Source organism: Crotalus tigris, unplaced genomic scaffold, assembly GCF_016545835.1.
Source record: "Crotalus tigris isolate CLP2741 ecotype Arizona unplaced genomic scaffold, ASM1654583v1 scf7180000017753.6788120, whole genome shotgun sequence".
In the NCBI taxonomy this organism is placed as follows: Eukaryota; Metazoa; Chordata; class Lepidosauria; order Squamata; family Viperidae; genus Crotalus; species Crotalus tigris.
In genome coordinates, this window is record NW_024096615.1 from 579,840 (window position 1) to 599,484 (window position 19,645).

The 19,645-nt window shown below is 36.2% G+C and overlaps 1 protein-coding gene across 8 annotated transcripts in view; it reads left to right on the plus strand.

The window, feature by feature from the left end:
• The window catches only part of TSGA10 (testis specific 10), a 60,893-nt gene that overhangs the window by 30,522 nt on the left and 10,726 nt on the right, over nucleotides 1–19,645 (plus strand). For 6 of the 8 annotated variants that reach the window (XM_039340607.1, XM_039340609.1, XM_039340603.1 and 3 more), the window contains 4 exons: nucleotides 1,767–1,822; nucleotides 2,136–2,322; nucleotides 8,955–9,053; nucleotides 19,215–19,400. In XM_039340607.1, the coding sequence (XP_039196541.1) occupies nucleotides 1,767–1,822; nucleotides 2,136–2,322; nucleotides 8,955–9,053; nucleotides 19,215–19,400 (528 nt within the window). The remainder of the gene's footprint in view (nucleotides 1–1,766; nucleotides 1,823–2,135; nucleotides 2,323–8,954; nucleotides 9,054–19,214; nucleotides 19,401–19,645) is intronic. The other 2 variants (XM_039340605.1, XM_039340606.1) reach the window with 1 other exon arrangement.

Below are 19,645 nucleotides of genomic sequence, written 5' to 3' on the forward strand. Positions count from 1 at the left end.
ACTAGCCCTCTGCTCTTCCCCAGTAGCATATTGGACACCTTCCGACCTGAGGGGCTCATCTTCCAGCGTCATATCTTTTTGCCTTTTAGTACTGTCCATGGGGTTTTCATGGCAAAGATACTGGAGTGGTTTACCATTTCCTTCTCCAGTGGATCACATTTTGTCAGAACTCTCTGCTATGACCTGTCCGTCTTGGGTGGCCCTGCACGGCATAGCTTATAGCTTCATTGAGTTACACAAGCCCCTTCGCCACGACAAGGCAGTAATCCATAAAGGATTTTTATTTTTATTATTATTATTTAGGATGTATTAAAGCAGTATAATTTTTCTTAAAACAGCCTTTTTTCTTATTTTTTAAAAATGGCCATTTGTGTGGCCAGTTTTTATGCAACACATGATATAATATTTGTGCTCTGTAAATGTAAAATGAAACTAGTTAGTCATTGTACTATTGGAAAACATTTATCCAAAATATGAAGATTAGTTATAATCTCTGTAGTTGGGAATACCTAAAATCTTTATATAGTACAACTTCAGGGTTACAAATTATTCTAAATTTAGGTGTTCTCAAGGCTATACACCAAACAGAACACAGGTTTTGTTCCAGATGAAAAAAACCATTACCTTCTGCATGTCCTGCCAATCCATTTCCAATTATCTGCTGTTCAACAGAAACAAAACCAGAATGTTTTGGCTGTTTAAGGTTTCAGATGAAACAAAATCTGGAGAGATTTTGCAGAGCAACTAGGGCAAGGCCGATGTCATTTCCCTCCCCATTTTTCTTCACATGACATCTATGTTGTCCCTGCACTTCTTAACATGCAGTAATTCTCTCTCTCCTTTACCTACCTTCAACAAACATTGATGACCCAATACTGCATCTCCCACTGGTACCCAATCTTTCCGGGACTTTTATTGCAATCACTCTCAGTTGTTATTGATGTCCAGTTCAGTATATTCCACTGATCCACTTGCCGCTTCAATATTCATGGTACATACCTTGTCTTCATCACCCACATCCCTTTAGCTGATACTTTTATACGTTGTCACAAGGAAATCTCTCCTGAACTTACATTCATCCAAATCACTTCTATCAGAACAACTGTGTTTCAGTTTGTATCTGAAACATAGCAACATTATTTTACTCTATATATGCTTTTTGGCAATAATCTAACTTAGAATGACTTCACGTGGCAGTCTGTAGTGCTAAAAAAATTTAGAGAACAGGAGAATTGAATTAGAAGATTTTTTTCTGTTCAACGTGAACTATTATAAATAGGGGGCTTCAGTATCAAATAAGAGATCCAAGGTTTTGATTTGTTTGGGACTATATCGAAAGAAGAAAGATTAAAACCTTCTCTGTGATAAGATGTTGATCCAGATTTCCCCTTTCTACATTATTTTTTAAAAGCCTGGATGTGGTAGCTAACTATATGATAAATGTCATGTTTTGCTGGATTGTAAATGATAGTGCTTCTTGAATCTGGTTCAGTTTAAATTTTTTTTCCTTTTCTTTTCAAATCAGCTACATATTCCAATTTTTGTCAGCCCAATATAGAGAAAAAGCAATAGTTATTATTGTCAGTAAGTTATTATTAAATCCATAATTGTGGAAAAATATGTGCTATGCAAATCTACATGTTATTGTACTCTTAATCCGATAACTGTTATGAAAAAATGTTTTAATTAAAAGAAACATCTAAGTTTTTGTCTGTTTCATTCATCTCTTTTTACTAACTAAACAGAAATTTTAATTTATTTTCAAGGAGAAGACAATTTCAGATCTGAAAGGTATTCTTTCTGACATGGAACATTCATCAAAGTAAGATTCAGAATTCTAAATTTAGATTTTCCACCTAAATATTTGCATTAGCTCAATATATAATGCTAGAATTACTATTTAATAACTTCATTTATTCTGTATTTATCATCTGTTAATATTTTTTGATTCCTCAGTATAGAGAGGGATTTGAAGTATCATAGTTTTAAAAACTGTAAATAGAAGTCAGTTTTAAACAATTGTTTAAATTAGAGTCTTTCTATTATGGAAGAAGTGTGACATTGTATTCACAGTTGTTATATTCTTATCCATGTGGAATTGGTATTTACTAATATTTTGTGTGAAAATTTTGTGGTTTTTTATTGTTACATAGGCATTCTACTGAAGCATTATGCAAATATGAACAAGATATTGGCAGACTACACCAAATGTTAGATGATGCTAATAGTGAGCTTAATCAGACTGGCAGAGAGAAAGATATATTAACTAGGGAAAATACAAAACTAAAGGAACAACTTTATGCCTTTAAGCAGGAAAATCAGGTAAAAGATCTATTTGTTTATTTGTGTCAGAAGCATCACAATTAAAATAAGGCATACTATACAACATAAAATATAAAACATAAAATACAATATTAAAATATATACAAGTTAAACAAATCTTGGCCAGAAGCAATATTAATTGTGTTCTGTCGTATTTCCATGAGGTCCTCAAGTGAGATTGATCAGGACAAAAAGGATAGATACACATATATGTTGTTATTTGCATGTCACCACAATCACAAAGGGCAGAAGCCATTAGATAGCCCCATTTGTTCAGAGTATCTCTGGATCTTATTGAACCCATGCACAATCTATCCAATGATTTCCATATTTCCCAGCTTTCATCTGACCCAGATGCTATCTCCTCCATTGGTTCCATCCAGTGTTGATTCTTTGTAGCTTTCCATAGGTCCATTTTGCTTTTAAATTTTTCAGTCTTTTATATAAAATATTAACAGTATATACTTGCTGTTCGCCATTACGTTCTCTGCCCCATCATCTCTCTCTCTTTCCATTCAATCCCTGTTCAAATCCTACTTTTGTAAATTTACCTTTGTGTAATTCTTTAACTTTGATATTTCTATCAAACCTATCTATAATTTATTAGTCTTTTATCAGCAGAGTAACAGTTACAGTTTTGAAAATCAGTAGTTGGATATATAAACATTAAGAACTTTCTAGTATTTTTTTTTCTGTGTAAATGATTGAAGTATAAACAAATGCATAATTGTACATATATATTTATGTGGATGAATTCTAACTAAGTTATTATACATTTATACATTTAATGACCATTCAAAGGTAGACAAGTAAATTACTTCTGGCTGTTGTAAGATATTGACCTCTCCCTGCAGTCACGTGATCACAATCTGGGTGCTTGGCAATCTGTTCCCACTTATGACAGTTGTCAAGCACCTCATGATCATTTGATCACCACTTGCAATCTTCTCTGCAGAAAAAAGTCAGTAGTAAATCCAGCAGGGAAGATTGCAAGCTGTTTCCACCTATTAAAAGGACTCCCTTTCATCTTGGAACTGGCTGAAAAGGCTGCCTGCTGAGTTCTTTTGGTGGGATGGAAAACTGAGCTTTGATCTGAAGATCTGAACTCTGTTCCTGCCCTTTATTGAATGTATCCCTTCCACATATGGAGGACAGCTGACAAATCTTAAATCCTGATTATTTTTTTCAACCAGCCTCTAGAGGCAAAAAGGAGCAGAAATCTAAGGATTTTCAGTTTCTCAATAGAGAGTAGAGAATGCAGGATGCCTCAAGCAGGTAGGAGAGGCCTGATAGAGGCTGTGTGCAAGGTTCTTGTCACTCAAGGGGTGAAAATCCTGCTTGGATTTTGGCAGGGAAGATTTTTAGCTTCTGAGCATAAAGGCAGTGCAGTAAGGGGTATGGAGGACGAGAGAGGTAAATGTTCAGAGGCCTGGTGTAGGATACACGCAAATGTCTCTCCCTCGGGGGCTGAAAATGCTGCTTGAATTAGTAGGGAGGATTTTCAACTCCTGAGTAGAATCTCCCAGGGTCGCCTCCACCCGTACTGATATACTCTGCATTCCTTATCTGGGACTCCATTCACTTAACTACCTTCATGATTGCTTAACAAGTGCAACTGGGAGTGCCAGGGTTGTGGTCATTGAGTACAGGAATCAAGTGGACAGTCATGTGATACTCACTTGATCATTTCACTCAGTGACTGAGATTCTGGTACCAGTTGTGTTGTTAAGCAACAACCACCTGTGTTTGCCTCAAATTGCATTATTAATACTTATAAAGTAAAAACTGCATGCTATTCAAATAAGTATGATGAAATCCCGTTTTCAACTTCTTTTGAAAATGAAACCACCATGTTTCCCTGAAAATAAGACCCGATTTTATTTTTATTTTTTTGCCTTCAAAAGAGGCACCAGGTCTTATTTTTGGGTACTGTCTTTTCCACTGTCTTTTCTCATGTCACGGTGGCGGCACCAACAGCCCCGACAGCAAACCCACTGCAGCTGAGAATGGAGGTCCAGATTGACATGCGCAATGCCCCCCACTTTCACTGTCAGAGACCTTCTGGAAAGGCCTCTGCAGCCGAGAACTGAGCTATGGATTCATCTGTAGCTCGGTTCTCGGCTGCAGAGGCCTTTCCGGAAGGCCTCTGATGGCAAAATGAAGGCTGGGGGGTGCCGCAGAGGAAGTAAGCCAGTGAGGCGAGGCAGGTGTCGATTCATGGGAGGCCTGGCTGCAATGGTAAACAGGTGCACGGTATGTGGGGCAGCTCCACCCCTCCACCGCTGCCCTATCTTGATTTTTAGGTGTGCTCCTCACCCCAAAACTAGAGCTTATTTTTGAAGTAGAGCTTATATTAGGCCCACCCCCCCAAAATCAAGATAGGGCTTATTTTTGGAATAGGTCTTACTTTCAGGGAAACACAGTGGTCTTGGAAATCTACTAAGAGATGGAAATATTTTATTTTTATTTTATTATTTTATTTTAGTCAAGTCAAGGCAGCATACATATTTATGCTCCTCACTCCTATTTTCCCGACAACAATTGTGTGAGGTGGGTTGGGTTGAGAGAGAGTGACTGCCCTAAAGTTACCCAGTTCAGTTTCATGCGGAAAGGAGGATTAGAATTAACAGTCTCCTGGTTTCTAGTCCAGTACCTTAGCCACTATTTACCAATATTTTATTTATCCAAAATGGTCAATGAATTCTGATAGCTAAGGTGCAAGATTAGGATAAGAAAGATCCAGATTCAAGTCCCTCATCAATCATACAAGCTCAGTGGATGACTTTAAGCCATTTTTAAATCTATAGTACTTTTGTTGTGAGGAAAAATTGGAAGAAATACTGTGTGTGTGTGTGTGTGTGTGTGTGTGTGTGTGTCTTTGAATTCATGGAGAAATGTGGGATTTAAAACAATAAAAGCTGTAAATAAATACATATCATTGGGTTTCCACCATAATATGTTTAGATTAAACCTTGGAATTCTGCTTCATCAGATCATTCATCTTAATCTTGTAGGCTGAAGTAGTAGCTTTCTTCTCCAAGGAATTATCAATACTCTATGCATGTTCTCTTTAGTTGAAGCAAGATAGAATTAAATCTTGTAGTCACTTCTTTATCATCTTGGATATGTGGAACAAATGCATCCTAAAGAATGGGAGATATTCTGATGGTTTATTTCTCTTGAACACTAAAAGAGATGCATGAATTAAAGATACATGAGTTCCATTTCTTACCAACTTTTTTTGCTGGTCCTCAGAAGATATGGCTTCTGGTCCTCAGAAGATATCATTTCACTGGTGCAAACTGTGCTTCACATATTCCATTTGTGTTAATTAAAAAAATATCAAAATTTAGGAAGGCAGTAACATATAGTAGAAGTCATAACAAAGTAAAATGGTGTGTTTTTCATTTTGCTGCAACACTTTTAATCACTGGGACCTCTGTTCCTTGAACTTTATACATTTTTGTCTTCTTATTCCATTGACTTACCATCGTCTTTCTTGAAGTTCTGACTTCCATGCTTCAGCTGAGCAAAACTGAATATTTTATCTTTTTTCTTGTCAATTTTTTTAAAGTAATTCAATTATGTTTACATTGATTAATGATGCTTTCTTTATGGAATCTAGGTGTTCTGTTAGCAATTTTTTTCTCACCATGCATATGTATACATAACCCGAACTAGACTGTTGTTTCTCTGTGTCATATAATATATGTGGGTCTATGCATATGTGGGTATATGCATAATTCTGTATTTATTTATTTATTTTTATCACAACAAATTTTCATTTTAATGTATGCTGATTAGTGTACATTCAAAGTGACAATAAAGTTATTATTCTATTCAATAATGAGCAGATCATTTGAGTCTTTAGCAATCTCAAATTTGCAGGTGTTACACTGAAGATAGTTTTTTGCTGGCATTTACTACAGTCTGTCATGAAAGTAAACTAGTAGGTCTCCACTTAATCCATTAATTATACCCTTGCACAAATAACAAGTGGTATTATTCCCAGGTATATAGTTTCTTCCCAAGGTTGTTTCTAGTTTTCATTTTAGTTAAGGCATTATTTTGTCAGTATTTTATTTGGCTTTAATAAGGACATTAGAAAGTAATCCTTTACTTCGTAGAGTTTCAAAGAACTTTGTATTTTGCCATGAATAAACTTGTGTATTTAAGGAAAAAAAACCAAAAATCAGAATGGTTGTTTATGAGCTATACACAGACAAGAAAGGTCTTAGCAGCGTTCTCATAGTGGAATGCACATTGGATTATCTGTTCATTTGTACAGGTTGTCTTCAACTTACAACAGTTCATTTAGTGACCATTCAAAGTTACAACAGCACTGAAAATATGACATGATCATTTTTCAAACGACCATTGCAGTGACAAAATTAGTGGATCAGAGGAATGCTGTGGATATAATTTACTTGGACTTCAGTAAGGCATTTGATAAAGTAGATCACAACCTACTACTTGATAAGATAGAAAAATGTGGGTTAGACAGCATCACCACCAGATGGATTCATAACTGGCTAACCGGCTGTACTCAACGTGTGGTCCTCAATGGAACCACATCTACATGGAGGGAAGTGTGTAGTGGGGTGCCCCAGGTTCTGTTCTGGGCCCACTGCTCTTCAACATCTTCATCAACGATTTGGACGAGGGGATAGATGGAGAACTCATCAAATTTGCAGACGACACCAAGCTGGCAGGAATAGGCAACACTCCAGAAGTCAGGCTTAAGATACAGGAGGATCTGGACAGACTTGAATACTGGGCGCTATCTAACAAAATGAAATTCAATGGTGAAAAAAGTAAGGTTCTACATTTAGGCAAGAAAAAACCAAATGTACAAGTATAGTACAGGGCAGTGATGGCAAACCTTTTAGAGACCGAATACCCCAAAACTGACCCCGCCCCCATTCCACCCCATGCCCTGCCCCAACCCTGCCTGCCCGCAGGGCCACTCACTGCCTTCAAGGCCCGCCGCAGATCGCCCAGCAGCACCATGGCAGCCATGCCCTTTGCCCGCGCCCCGCAGCATCAACTGTGCGTGATGGGGCGTGAGGGAGAGTCTTGTCTACGCTGTCTGGCTGCCATGTCCTTGGCTGCACTGCTCCGTGTGAGCCACACCTGGGGGTGACTCTCCTCCAGGGGGGCTGCTGGTGAGGAGGGGGTTGTGGGGGGAGGCAAGGCTGGGGCAATGGCACATGTGCCCACAGAGAGGGCTCTGAGTGCCGCCTCTAGCACCCGTGCCATAGGTTCGCCACCACTGATATGGGGGGTACCTTGTTCAATATTAGTAACTGAGAGAGGTCTCGGAGGCCTAGTGGACAATCACTTAAATATGAGCCAGCAGTGTGCTGCAGCTGCCAAAAAAGCCAACATACTGCTAGGCTGCATTAACAGAGGGATAGAATCAAGATCACGTGAAGTATTAATGCCACTCTACAATGACTTGGTAAGGCCACACTTGGAATACTGCATCCAGTTTTGGTTACCACGATGTAAAAAAGATGTTGAGACTCTAGAAAGAGTACAGAGAAGAGCAACAAAGATGATTAGGGACTGGAAGCTAAAACATATAAGGAACGGCTGCTAGAATTGGGTATGTCTAGTTTAATGAAGAGAAGGACGAGGGGGGACATGATAGCAGTATTCCAATATCTCAGGGGCTGCCATAAAGAAGAGGGAGTCAAGCTATTTTCCAAAGCACCTGAAAGCAGGACAAGAAGCTACAGATGGAAACTAATCAAGGAGAAAAGCAACCTAGAACTAAGGAGAAACTTCCTGACAGTTAGAATAATTAACCAGTGGAATAACCTGCCTCCAGAAGTGGTGAATGCTCCAACACTGGAAGTTTTTAAGAAGAGATTGGACAGCCATTTGTCCGAAATGGTATAAGGTTTGCTGCCTGAACAGGAGGTTGGACTAGATGACCTCTAAGGTTCCTTCCAACTTAATAATAATAATAATAATAATAATAATAATAATAATAATAATAATAATAATAATAATAATTATTATTATTATTATTATTATTATTGTTATTATTATTATCCCCATGTAATCAAAATTTGGATGCTTGGATACTGACTCATATTATGATGTTTACAGTGTCCCAGGGTCATGTGATCAGCTTTTGCAACCTTCTCCCAAACAAAATCAATGGGAAAGCTAGATTCACTTAACAACCGTGGTACTAATTTAACAAGCGCAGTGATTCACTTAACAACTGTGGCAAGAAAAGTCATAAAATGGGGCAAAATTCACTTAACAAATGTTTCACTTAGCAACAGAAAGTTTGGGCTCAATTGTGGTTGTAAGTCAAGGACTACCTGTATATATCTTAGAAAAGTTTCTGCTACCGCAGCCCTCTGTAGACCCACTCATCTAGGTTGAGGGCTGTGTCCACTATAGCTTTCTCTTATATAAGTCAGACAGCAACCTAGGTTGGTCCTCAACTTTTATTGAATAAAGAATGACACTACTGAAATACATTTTCTCAATTTTAAAGTAATTTCTCTTTTTATATGTAACAATATAACTTATTAATGCTTTTAAATATCAAATTATATTAAAAACATGAATAAATTAAATATATGAAATAATGCTTCATATTTGTTTGACAGCTTCTATTTGAGAAACTCAGTAAATATCAGAATGACTTTGAGGATATGAAGTTGAAAACTGAAGATCTGCAAAGACTGAAGAACTTGCTGAACTCTAAAGTAAATATATACTTTGAAAAGATACAACTATAAAAAGCTTAGTACAAGGCTTCTTTTCACAATATGTGTCTCTTTCTTTGAATGGTCGATGGTTAGAATGGGCATGGGCAATTTGACACCCATCCCCTTTTTTTAACTCCAAGAGATGCCTTTAATTGTCGGTAATTATCTAATTATTGACTGGACTGAAGAATTTCCTATCAGTTTGAGATGAAAAGAACACATGAAAGCCATCCTATAAAAACTGAAATAGCACATTAAAAGGAAGGAAACTACAAAAAAAAGCCTGACTTTCCTTACATATGTGATACGTACTGTATGGTCCTACACACTTTGCAGTCTTTGATCATCAAGAGGCTGTCCACCTCTGCTTTAGAGCCCTTGTTTATAGAAATCACAGTTACTTCAAGACATCTCCTTTCAAGCAAAACTATATACTGCAAGATAAATATGAGCTTTCCACTTCCATGTTTTCCTTAAAATGCTAATATGGAGAACAGAATTTTAAAGAGAGATTTGTCAAATGAGAAGGAGCTGTTTTATTCTTCCTTAGTTTCATTCTCACTTGCAGGTGATTTTTCTCTTAACTTTTCCTTAAAATATATTACTGGGAAATGGCTACTGAAAAAGTTTCAAGGAAAAGCTGGCAAGTGCAGGAGGAAATTATAACTGTCTCTTCCCTTTGGCTAAATCTTTCTTTTGTAGAAAACTAGATATGAAAATTGCATGTTGTCCAGATCCAATTTCTTTTTTTTTATTGAAAAGTTTTATAAAAATTACAGTATACACCCCAAAACCCACCCACCCTAAAGCCCCCTCTCCCTCCCCCACTTCCCAGAGCTGAGTACAGGGTTACAAATATAATAATCAAACTCTAACTAATATTAACCAACTATATAAATAACCAAGTCCATAATGCGCTATGACTCCCCTTTAACATAAGTATAAACAAATTAAAAATAAACATAATAATATAAACAAGTCGATATTATTAAACAATACAATATTCAAATGGTTAACAATACTAATACTAAAAATAATAAAACTAATAAAAATTCTACTATAATAAACTATTAATAATAATAATACTCTAAAATTTACTCATAAACTAGATGGAATTTTTTAGTCCCATATTTATTCTGAATATAATCTATCCATCTTCTCCAGACCGAAATGTATCTTTCTTGTGAATGATCCTTCAAGTAAGCAGAAATTTTCGCCATTTCTGCTAAATTTGACACTTTAAGCATCCATTCTTCTATAGTAGGCAAATAATCCTTCCAATATTGCCCTACCAATAACCTTGCAGCTCTTATCAAATTCAACGTCAGATTAATTTCTTTAACATCACAATCTACAATAACACCCAATAAAAATAATTGTGGAGTAAACTTTATCTTTCTCCTAAAAATCTTTTGAATGTTCCACCAAATCTTAATCCAAAAGGCTTTTATATTTCTACAAGTCCACCAGATTTGAAAATAAGTAGCATCCAAGCTACCACATCTCCAATATTTGGGCTGTAAATTAGAATACATAAAAGACAACTTTTTAGGATCCAGATGCCATCTATAAAACATTTTGTAAAAATTTTCTCTTAAATTTTGGGCCTGGGTAAATTTTACATTTCTAACCCAAATTACCTCCCATATATCCAATGGAATCGATTCTTGAATATTTTGGGCCCATTTTACCATACAATCTTTAACTAAATCCATTTCCGAATCCAATTCTATTAAAGCATTATAAATTCTCTTTATATGCGCTCGATTTTGATCTTTAATCTATATTACCAAATTCTCATCCAATAAGGTAATACCAACCTTTTGATCTAACTTCCACCTAGCCAACAATTGATTATACTGAAACCAAGACTGTACAATATTTTCTTGCTTTAACTCAACTAATGTTTTTAATTGCCAATCATTCCCTACCAATCTAAGTAGTTCCTTATAAGAAATCCTATCCAAATTCATACCCATAGATACCCCCTCTATCATGTGTCCAGGAATCCCCCAGATTGGTATTTTATAATTTAACTTATAATAATACTTCTTCCAGACATGCAATAAAGCACTTCTTAAAATATGAGATTTAAAAACTTGGTCAACTTTTTTATTATAAATTAAGTATGCATGCCACCCATATAATAAATCCCACCCCTCAAGATGAAGTATGCTTTTATTTGTTAAATTAAGCCAATCACTAACCAGTGTTAAAACCATCGCATCATAGTATAATTTCAAATTAGGTGCCTTAAGTCCTCCTCTTTTCCGGGCGTCTTGTAAGATCTTAAATTTAACTCTTGTTTTTTTCCCAAATGAATTTATTAATGCCCTTCTGCCATTCAACCAAATTGGCATCTTTTTTCAAAATAGGTATCATTTGAAACAAGAAAAAAAACTTTGGTAGAACATTCATTTTAACAGCTGCAATTTTCCCCAACAAAGATAATTGTAATTTTTTCCAATTGTTTAAGTCCTTTTGTACTTTTAACCATAATATCTCATAATTATTTTTATACAATTTTACATTAGAGGCTGTAATATATACTCCCAGATATTTAACCTTTTTCACTATTTCAAAACCTGTCAATTTAACTAACATTTCCTTTTCCTTCATAATCATATTTTTAGATAATATTTTAGTCTTATTATTATTTACCTTAAAACCAGAAACTTTCCCATACTGAGTTATAATTTCCATCAAATCTATAACCGATTGAATCAGTTGAGATAGTGTTACAACCAAGTCATCTGCAAAGGCTCTCAACCTATAATCATTCTTTTTTATTTTTATTCCCTTTATTATAGTTGATTCACGAATTTTAATCAGTAAAATCTTCATTGTTAAAACAAACAACAATGGCAACAATGGACATCCCTGTCTTGTACCCTTTTCAATTTTAAATGCCTCTTTTAATCCTCTATTAATTATGATTTGTGCTGATTGTTGTTGGTATATAGCCCTAAGAGAATATAAAAATTTATCCCCAAAATTCATTTTATCAACAACTTTCAATAAAAATTGCCAATTCAATTGATCAAAAGCTTTTTCAGCATCCAAAAATATCAATGCCGCAGGGACTTGATTGTTCTTATCCAAATACTCAATTAAATTAAAAATTTGTCTTACATTATATTTCATATATCTTCCAGTTATAAATCCAGACTGATCACTATGAATCATTTGCTTCAAAACTTGCATTAATCTATTTGCCAATATTTTCGAAAAAATCTTATAATCTGTATTCAAAAGCGATATAGGTCTATAATTCTTAGGCTGGGTAAGGTCTTAGTCCTCCTTTGGAATTAATGATATAAAACCCCTTCTCCAAGAGGGAGGCACTTCTCCTCCAATCTGGATACTATTAAAAAATTCTTTTAATGGTTCTATCATCTCTTCAGATAATATTTTATAATAAATTGCTGTTAATCCATCTGTACCAGGAGCCTTACCCACTTTTAACTGTTTAATTGCTCAAATAATTTCCTCAGAAGTAATTAAACAATTCATCTCATTTCGTTGTTCATTTGAAAGTCTAGGAAAATGTGCTGCCTTATCTATATCTAAAGCTTGTATATTTTCACTAGCATATAATTTTGTATAAAAATCTAAAAAACTCTTTTTAATCAACTTTTGTTGATATACCTCTTTACCTTTATATTCTATTTTCTCTATAATACGTGATTTCTGTTTCTTCCGTAACTGATAAGCAAACCACCTACCAGGCTTGTTTGCATTACAAAACATGTTATATTTCATATAACACAAATTAGTTGCGATCTGATCAGCCATTAACATATTAAATTGCTCTTTCAACATATTTATAGAAACCTTTAATCTATTATCCAATGAGTTCAAAATAAAAGCCTTCTCCTTCGATTTAATCTCTTCTTCCAACTCTTTCCGTTTTTGCATCTGCTTACACCTATATCCATTATTCATATGAATCAAAACCCCTCTCATAGAAGCTTTACTGGCATCCCAAACCATTGCCATCGAAGTACTTTTATACATATTCAAAACAAAAAATTCCTTCAAATGTTCTCTACATTTTTGCGAAAGCCCCTTATATCTAAATAAATTTTTGCCCAGTCTCCAAGATCTTCTATTCCCATCTTCAGCAAATAACTCCAACCAAACAGGACTATGATCCGACAATGTTCTAGGAAAGATCTTAGCATTCTTGACCCTGGAGAAAAGATCAGTGGTAATTAAAAAAAAATCAATTCTGGAAAACGATTGATGCCTATCCGAAAAAACAGTAAAATCTCTGTCCTCCATATTCCGTTCTTGCCAAATGTCTCTAAGTTCCAAATCATCTTTCAGGTCAAAAAAAACTTTAGGTAATTTAGAATGATTGGAAGTTTTAAAAGATCCCTTCTTGTCTTTACTTGAATCCAAAACACCATTCCAATCACCCATCATAATAATAGATTTATAATCCAATTGAGTTAATTTATGATGTAACAACTTGTAGAACTGTTTTTGTTGTTGATTAGGGGCATATAATCCAATAATAAGAAATTTCTTTCCTTATAGCACTAAATCAATAATAACATATCTTCCTTGTATATCAGATTCAATTAATCTAGCCGATAAATCTCTTCTTACATAAATAACTACTCCCCCCTTTTTTTCTGGGGCAGAAGCTATAAAATGTGATCCCAACTGAGAACTAATCAAATACTTTTGATCTTTCGCAGCAATATGAGTCTCCTGCAAGCAAATAATGTCATTCTTATGTTGTTTCAAGTAGTGAAATACTTTCTTTCTTTTCTGTGGTAAATTCAGGCCATTAACTTTCCATGTCAGAAACTTTGCCATTCTTAGTGGCCTGAAGCCTCTGGAATACTTCTTGAAGATCAGCCGTTGATCTCTTTGGTCGTGTCCCTCCCACAGGCTGTGTAGTAATCGGACCTTGTATTGTTGATCCAGAATTAGTCTTCTGCTTCTGCTCCTTTTCTTTACGTCTGTGCGCAGCACGAGTCATCCTATGTTCCTTTGAATCATCCTTTACCTCCAAACTCTGTTCAATAGGTTCAGCCTGCGTTAAATCTCCTACAACCAATGACATTGCACCTTCAACTGGCTGTTTATCTTCCAGCCTTTCTTCTGTTCTCTTAGGTCGTGGAGATGGTGGTGAACCTGCTTTCAGGACATAAGTATAAAAATCTTTTGCCTTTGAAATTGTATTAAGTCTATATCGTGTCCCTGCATAATTCACCACTATTCCAACAGGTATCTCCCATCTAAACTGAACCTGTCAATTTTTAAGCTGCTAAGACCGAAAAGCAAAATCTTTTCTTTTTCTAAGAATTTTCGGAGGTATTTCTTTCAAGATTATAATATTTTGATCTGCAATTTGAAATCTGCTTATAAAAAGCCTGAATAATTTCATTTCAAAGTGACCTTCTAGAAAAAAAAATGACCACATCTCTAGGTAATTTTTTCTGCCTTGCAATCCATGAATTGACCCTAAATATTTTATCCATCTCTCTTGATAATTCCTCAGGTTCACATCCCAGGTTGACAACTCTATTTTCTAATTTTTCAATATTTTCCACAACTTCATCCACCCGGTCATCCAAGCATTCAATATGAGTAGCTAACCCTTGAAATGCAAACAATATGTCTTCCCTCATTTCTCTATTTTCATTCTCAAGAAGCTCTGCCATCTCTTCCTTTATTTTACTGTCGAGGAGATCAACCACCTCCTCCTTTATCTCTTGTGTCGCTATTTTCAAAGCATCTTGAATATCTTTAAGCGTAAGTGCTGATGGTGGGGGAGAAGGTGGGGGAGATTTAGGTTTAGTTTGCATTGCAGGCTGTGTTATAGGAGAAGAAATTGATCTTTTAGGGACAGCAGAAATTCCCAAACGTTTTGAAGCCATTTTCCTGTCTGTATAAGTCCACTTCTTGTAAAATCAACAATTACAAAGTTAGAAAGTAAAAAGCGAGATCCCAGAAAAAAGAAGGAAAAAGAAAAAAAAATTCTGTAAAAATTCTTGCTTTTTAAATAAATAACCAAAGTCTAATACATTGTTTAAACTTTGTTTCCAAATGTAGCTCTTTCTTAACACTGTCCTTTCAAACAAAGAAACAACATTCCGTCGCCATTTTTTTCCTTTAACTCGAATTAAAATATGGAGAAGATTATTTCTCCTGAGTTAAAGTTTCAAACATTCACAATTTTAACTTCTCCTGGTCAGCTCCATCTGCTTTTAAATTACTCACAAGTCCCTTTGAAATGCAGATGTGGGTGCGGCGTCTTGCTTTGCTCCTGAAGCTTGGAGCAAAGGCGTCGTGGAGTGCGGAGAAAAGCCTCTGGCTTCGAGGGAATTCACCCTCCGACTTCCAAATAATTAAGGAGGTCTAGGGGAGCTCTACCTCTACCTGAGGTAAACTCTCCCCCCCTTCTCCTGAGGAGGAGATTTCCAAGCCGCAGTTGATTTTCACTGTCTCCGCGCGCTTTTACACATTCACAGGGCTGGCAGTCCAGAGAAAGTTGCCATCAGCGCAGCATCCCAGATCCAATTTCTTAACTGTAAATACACAGCGGTGCAATCTGGACTGAGACTACTGTCCATATAAAGAGGGAAAGCTAATACCGCCTCCTAGATATACAGGTAATCCCTGAGTTACGAGCGTTCACTTAACACTTGTTCAAAGTTATGCAATAAGCACCACCTAGTGCTTATGATCAAGACCCGAAATTATGAATATTGCAGCACCACGGCAGTCATTTGCCCTTGAGCGACTGCAGAGGCTCTGCAACATTCACTCTGGTTATTCCTTCCCTCCCCACCCTGCCCCGGGTGTCCCTAGGCACTAGGCCTTCAGTACTCACCTTGTGAAGCTTGAGATCCTTCGTTTTCTTGGCTGCTCCAGGCCTTTGATGAGTTTGCAGAATAACTCAAAATCACGCAAGATCAACGGGGCGAGATCTCACCATACTGATCTTGCATGTTCTCATGATACTTTAGGCCTCTGTTCTCTGCAACAGAGAACAGAACTGAAACCGCGGGATGCTTTTGCGTGCCTCTGGAGGCTGGATCAGGATGCTGGAGGCCTTTTCCAGGCCATTGCTGTCTGGATCTGAGGCCAAGGGACACTTCTACGGCCTCCAGTGGCTGAATCCGGGAGCCAGAGGCCTTTTCCAGGCTGCTGCCGCCTGAATCTGAAATCAGGGGATGCTTCTGCGGCCATCTGGTGGCCCGATCCAGGCTCCAGAGGCCTTCTGTAGGCCACTGCAGCCAGATCTGAGGCTAGGGAATGCTACCGTAGCCCTCTGGTGGCCCATTTCCAGGCAACAGCAGCCTGGAGAAGGCCTCTGGCACCCAGACGGGCCTTCAGAAGTGCACAGAAGCATCCCCTGGCCTCAGATCCAGGCGGAGCAGGAACAGCGGTAGAGAGGAGACGGGTCTTTTCAAGGTGAGTCCAGTGCAGCAGGAAGGGAGGGGGAATCATGAGGTATCTTAGTGGGTCAGGGAGGCCTTGGGGCTTATTGCATCACTAGGCCCTCCATGGCCTTCCCCACCCTGAGATACCTCATGTTCACTTAATGAGCTGTGTCCATCTTAATGAGTGATCTCGTTTGAAGTATGAGATTCTCTCCCACGAGTTTTCGAGTTATGAGTGGAATGGATAACTCGAGGACTACCTGTACAGTAGCCCATGCAGGGACAGTTTGAAAAGGAACAAAACTTTGTTGCTAAAGAGAATTTTTCTTAAAAATTACATATGCAATGGGAAGAGTAATTTAAAAAAAACCCCTAAGAGACCAAGGAAAAAAAAATAAACATCCACTGTGTCATCCTTAATTGTTCCCAGTCCAGATTATGCTACTATGGACTTACAATTAACTAAATAATAGTTGAGTATTTTAGAATATTGTCTTCTTTACCATTAAATCTTTAAAGCAAACTTTATTTTTTCCAAAATTGTTACTTACATGGCTATACCAAACATAGGTCTTATCTGATAAATAATTGATCACAGGAAGATAAATATTGATTCCATTTTAAAGATCTACCCTGGTAGACAGCACAATATCTATTTGTCATTGCTTTTATTTGACATATCTTTCTAGATTACTCAATGTTTGTTATTATTTGTAGTATCTGTTCTACCTATGCTTGAAGTTTAAACCCAAATGTTTGTGACTGTCATAGCCATTTGTACTACAGTTACTATAATAGTGTATTTTATGAAATTTTATTACACTTTTTAAAGTTTTATTAATAATAACAACCCAATGTATTTTACTGTATTTCCTGGGGCTATAAAAAGATTTTGATTTGATGCGATTACAGTACAACAATTTTTAAATCCAGTTTTCATAGGCCCGTAGAAGGGATACTCTTTTCTTTTATGACATAAAACAAGGATATACATATACACATACACATATACATACTGGACATGTACATATGTGAGTGTGTGTATGCATGTATTTTTGTATGTATAGAATTTGCAGTATTCAGATATCAAAAGAATACAATGATTTGTTTGTATATAAAATCAAATTTGTTATATTAAAAACCAGGGATAGAAGTTATCTCAAAGATATAATCCAGTTGTGAAAATAAATTGAAAGTACCTGCAATATTGCCTTTAACATTTTGTTTATTTTTATCAACGGTATCCATTCAAAATAGATACAGGACTCAACATTTAAGACATCAAAATGAAGAACAGAAAATAACGTGTTGACAAGAGGCCAGTTACCTGAGTCTGACCCATTTCAGAAAATCTTAATTAACAGCTAAATTTTAGCAACTAATATAAAACTATTGTTTATATTTTGCCAACAAGAAGTTCCTTAATTCTTGTAGCTTCCTAATGATGACCTAGCTGATAGCTTTTTAGATATTCAGTGTTTTATTATTGCTAGGGGTTCTATCCTGACTGGCTTAAGATTGACTCAACCTTCCATCCTTCTGAGAGGTCGGTAAAATGATGACCCAGATTATTGGGGGCAATATATAAACCACTTAGAGAGTGCTATGGAGCACTGTGAAGTGATATATAAGTCTAAGTGCTGTTGTTATTATTGTATGATTAAAAGTTCTGTCTGAATGCAAAAGGTAATTCTGTCAGGCTTTAAAAAATATTTAAAGTCTGTGATTGTGCTCAGACAATGGATTAGCTTTGACACTGCTGAAATATTGATCCATGATGCTTTAATTGATCCTACTTTATTATTATATGATTACTTAAGATGTTTAAATTTATACTACATATTTTCATGATCAACATTTGCATATGATAAATTGGATCCAGTATTTTGAGAGGAGAAATCTATTTATCTAAAGATTGATTCCCTCTCTGCTTTCTCTCTGTGAACCATAGTGCAGGAAAATTGCCTTTGAAAAGAGAGTGCTAGTATGGTATAGGGTAAAAGTACTAAATAAGCACTGAGAAGACTCAGGTTCAAGACTATTGCCAACCATGAAAGCTTACTTGGTGACTTGGAGCCACTCAGTCTCTCAGACTAACGTATTCTCTCTTCTTTGTACTGGAGAAAATTGGAGGACAAAATGCTGTATATGCCACCTTAAACTCCAGAGTGTAAGATAAATAAATAAAAACATTTTTGACCAGTCACTCTTATTATAAATAGCATGTAACTATGTGATGCATTCAGTTCGCATGAACCTTTAATCTAAAGCAGTTTTAAAAGACATCAGGATTTTGTACACAATAGCAAGCCTACAAATGCACCATTAAATGTCCTCGACTTATGTCCACAACTGACCCCAGACTGTATGTTGCTAAGTGAGAAATTTGTTGAGTTTTGTCCCATTTTATGACTTTTCTTGCCACATTTGTTAAGTGAATCACTGCAATTGTTAAATTAATAGCATGGTTGTTAAGTGAATCTGGCTTCCCCATTGACTTTGCTTGTCAGAAGGTTGCAAAAGATGGTCACTTGACCCTGGAACACTGCAACCATCATAAATATGAACCAGTTGTCAAGCATCTGAATATAAATCACATGATCATGGGGATGCTACAACAGTCATGTCACTTTTTTCAGTGCCATTGTAATTTCAAATGGTCATTAGACGTACTGTTGTAAATTGAGGACTACCTGTAGTAGTTTCAGATGGTAAACTATAAGTCTCAAAAATAAAATCAAAATTTGTATTTTAGGAGAAAGAAAATGAAGATCTTATGGAAAACCTCCACATGGTCCGTGAACAGGCAGATAGATGGGAATCAAAGTTGCATCAAATGGAAAAAGATTATAACTCCATCCAGATGGAACTTCTCAGTGTAGAATCTGAGAACCATAGACTGAAAGAGCAAACAGAATCTCATGAAATAGCAATTGGACAAGTAGGTTTTAAAAGCTTCCTCTTACAATCTGTGTCTGTCTCTGTTTCTCTAGCTCTTTCTCTCATTTTCTTTCAATGGCTAGTTAGTAGTACAGCTCTTAGATTTTTAAAAATGGTCTTTGTAATACTTATTCTTCACTCCCACATGAGTAAAAGGTTAAATGAATGTTTTGTGATGCTCTGCATTTATGATCAGATTACAGCAAGGACTTTCAAAATGGATGTATTGGGAAAAGTATTGACCAT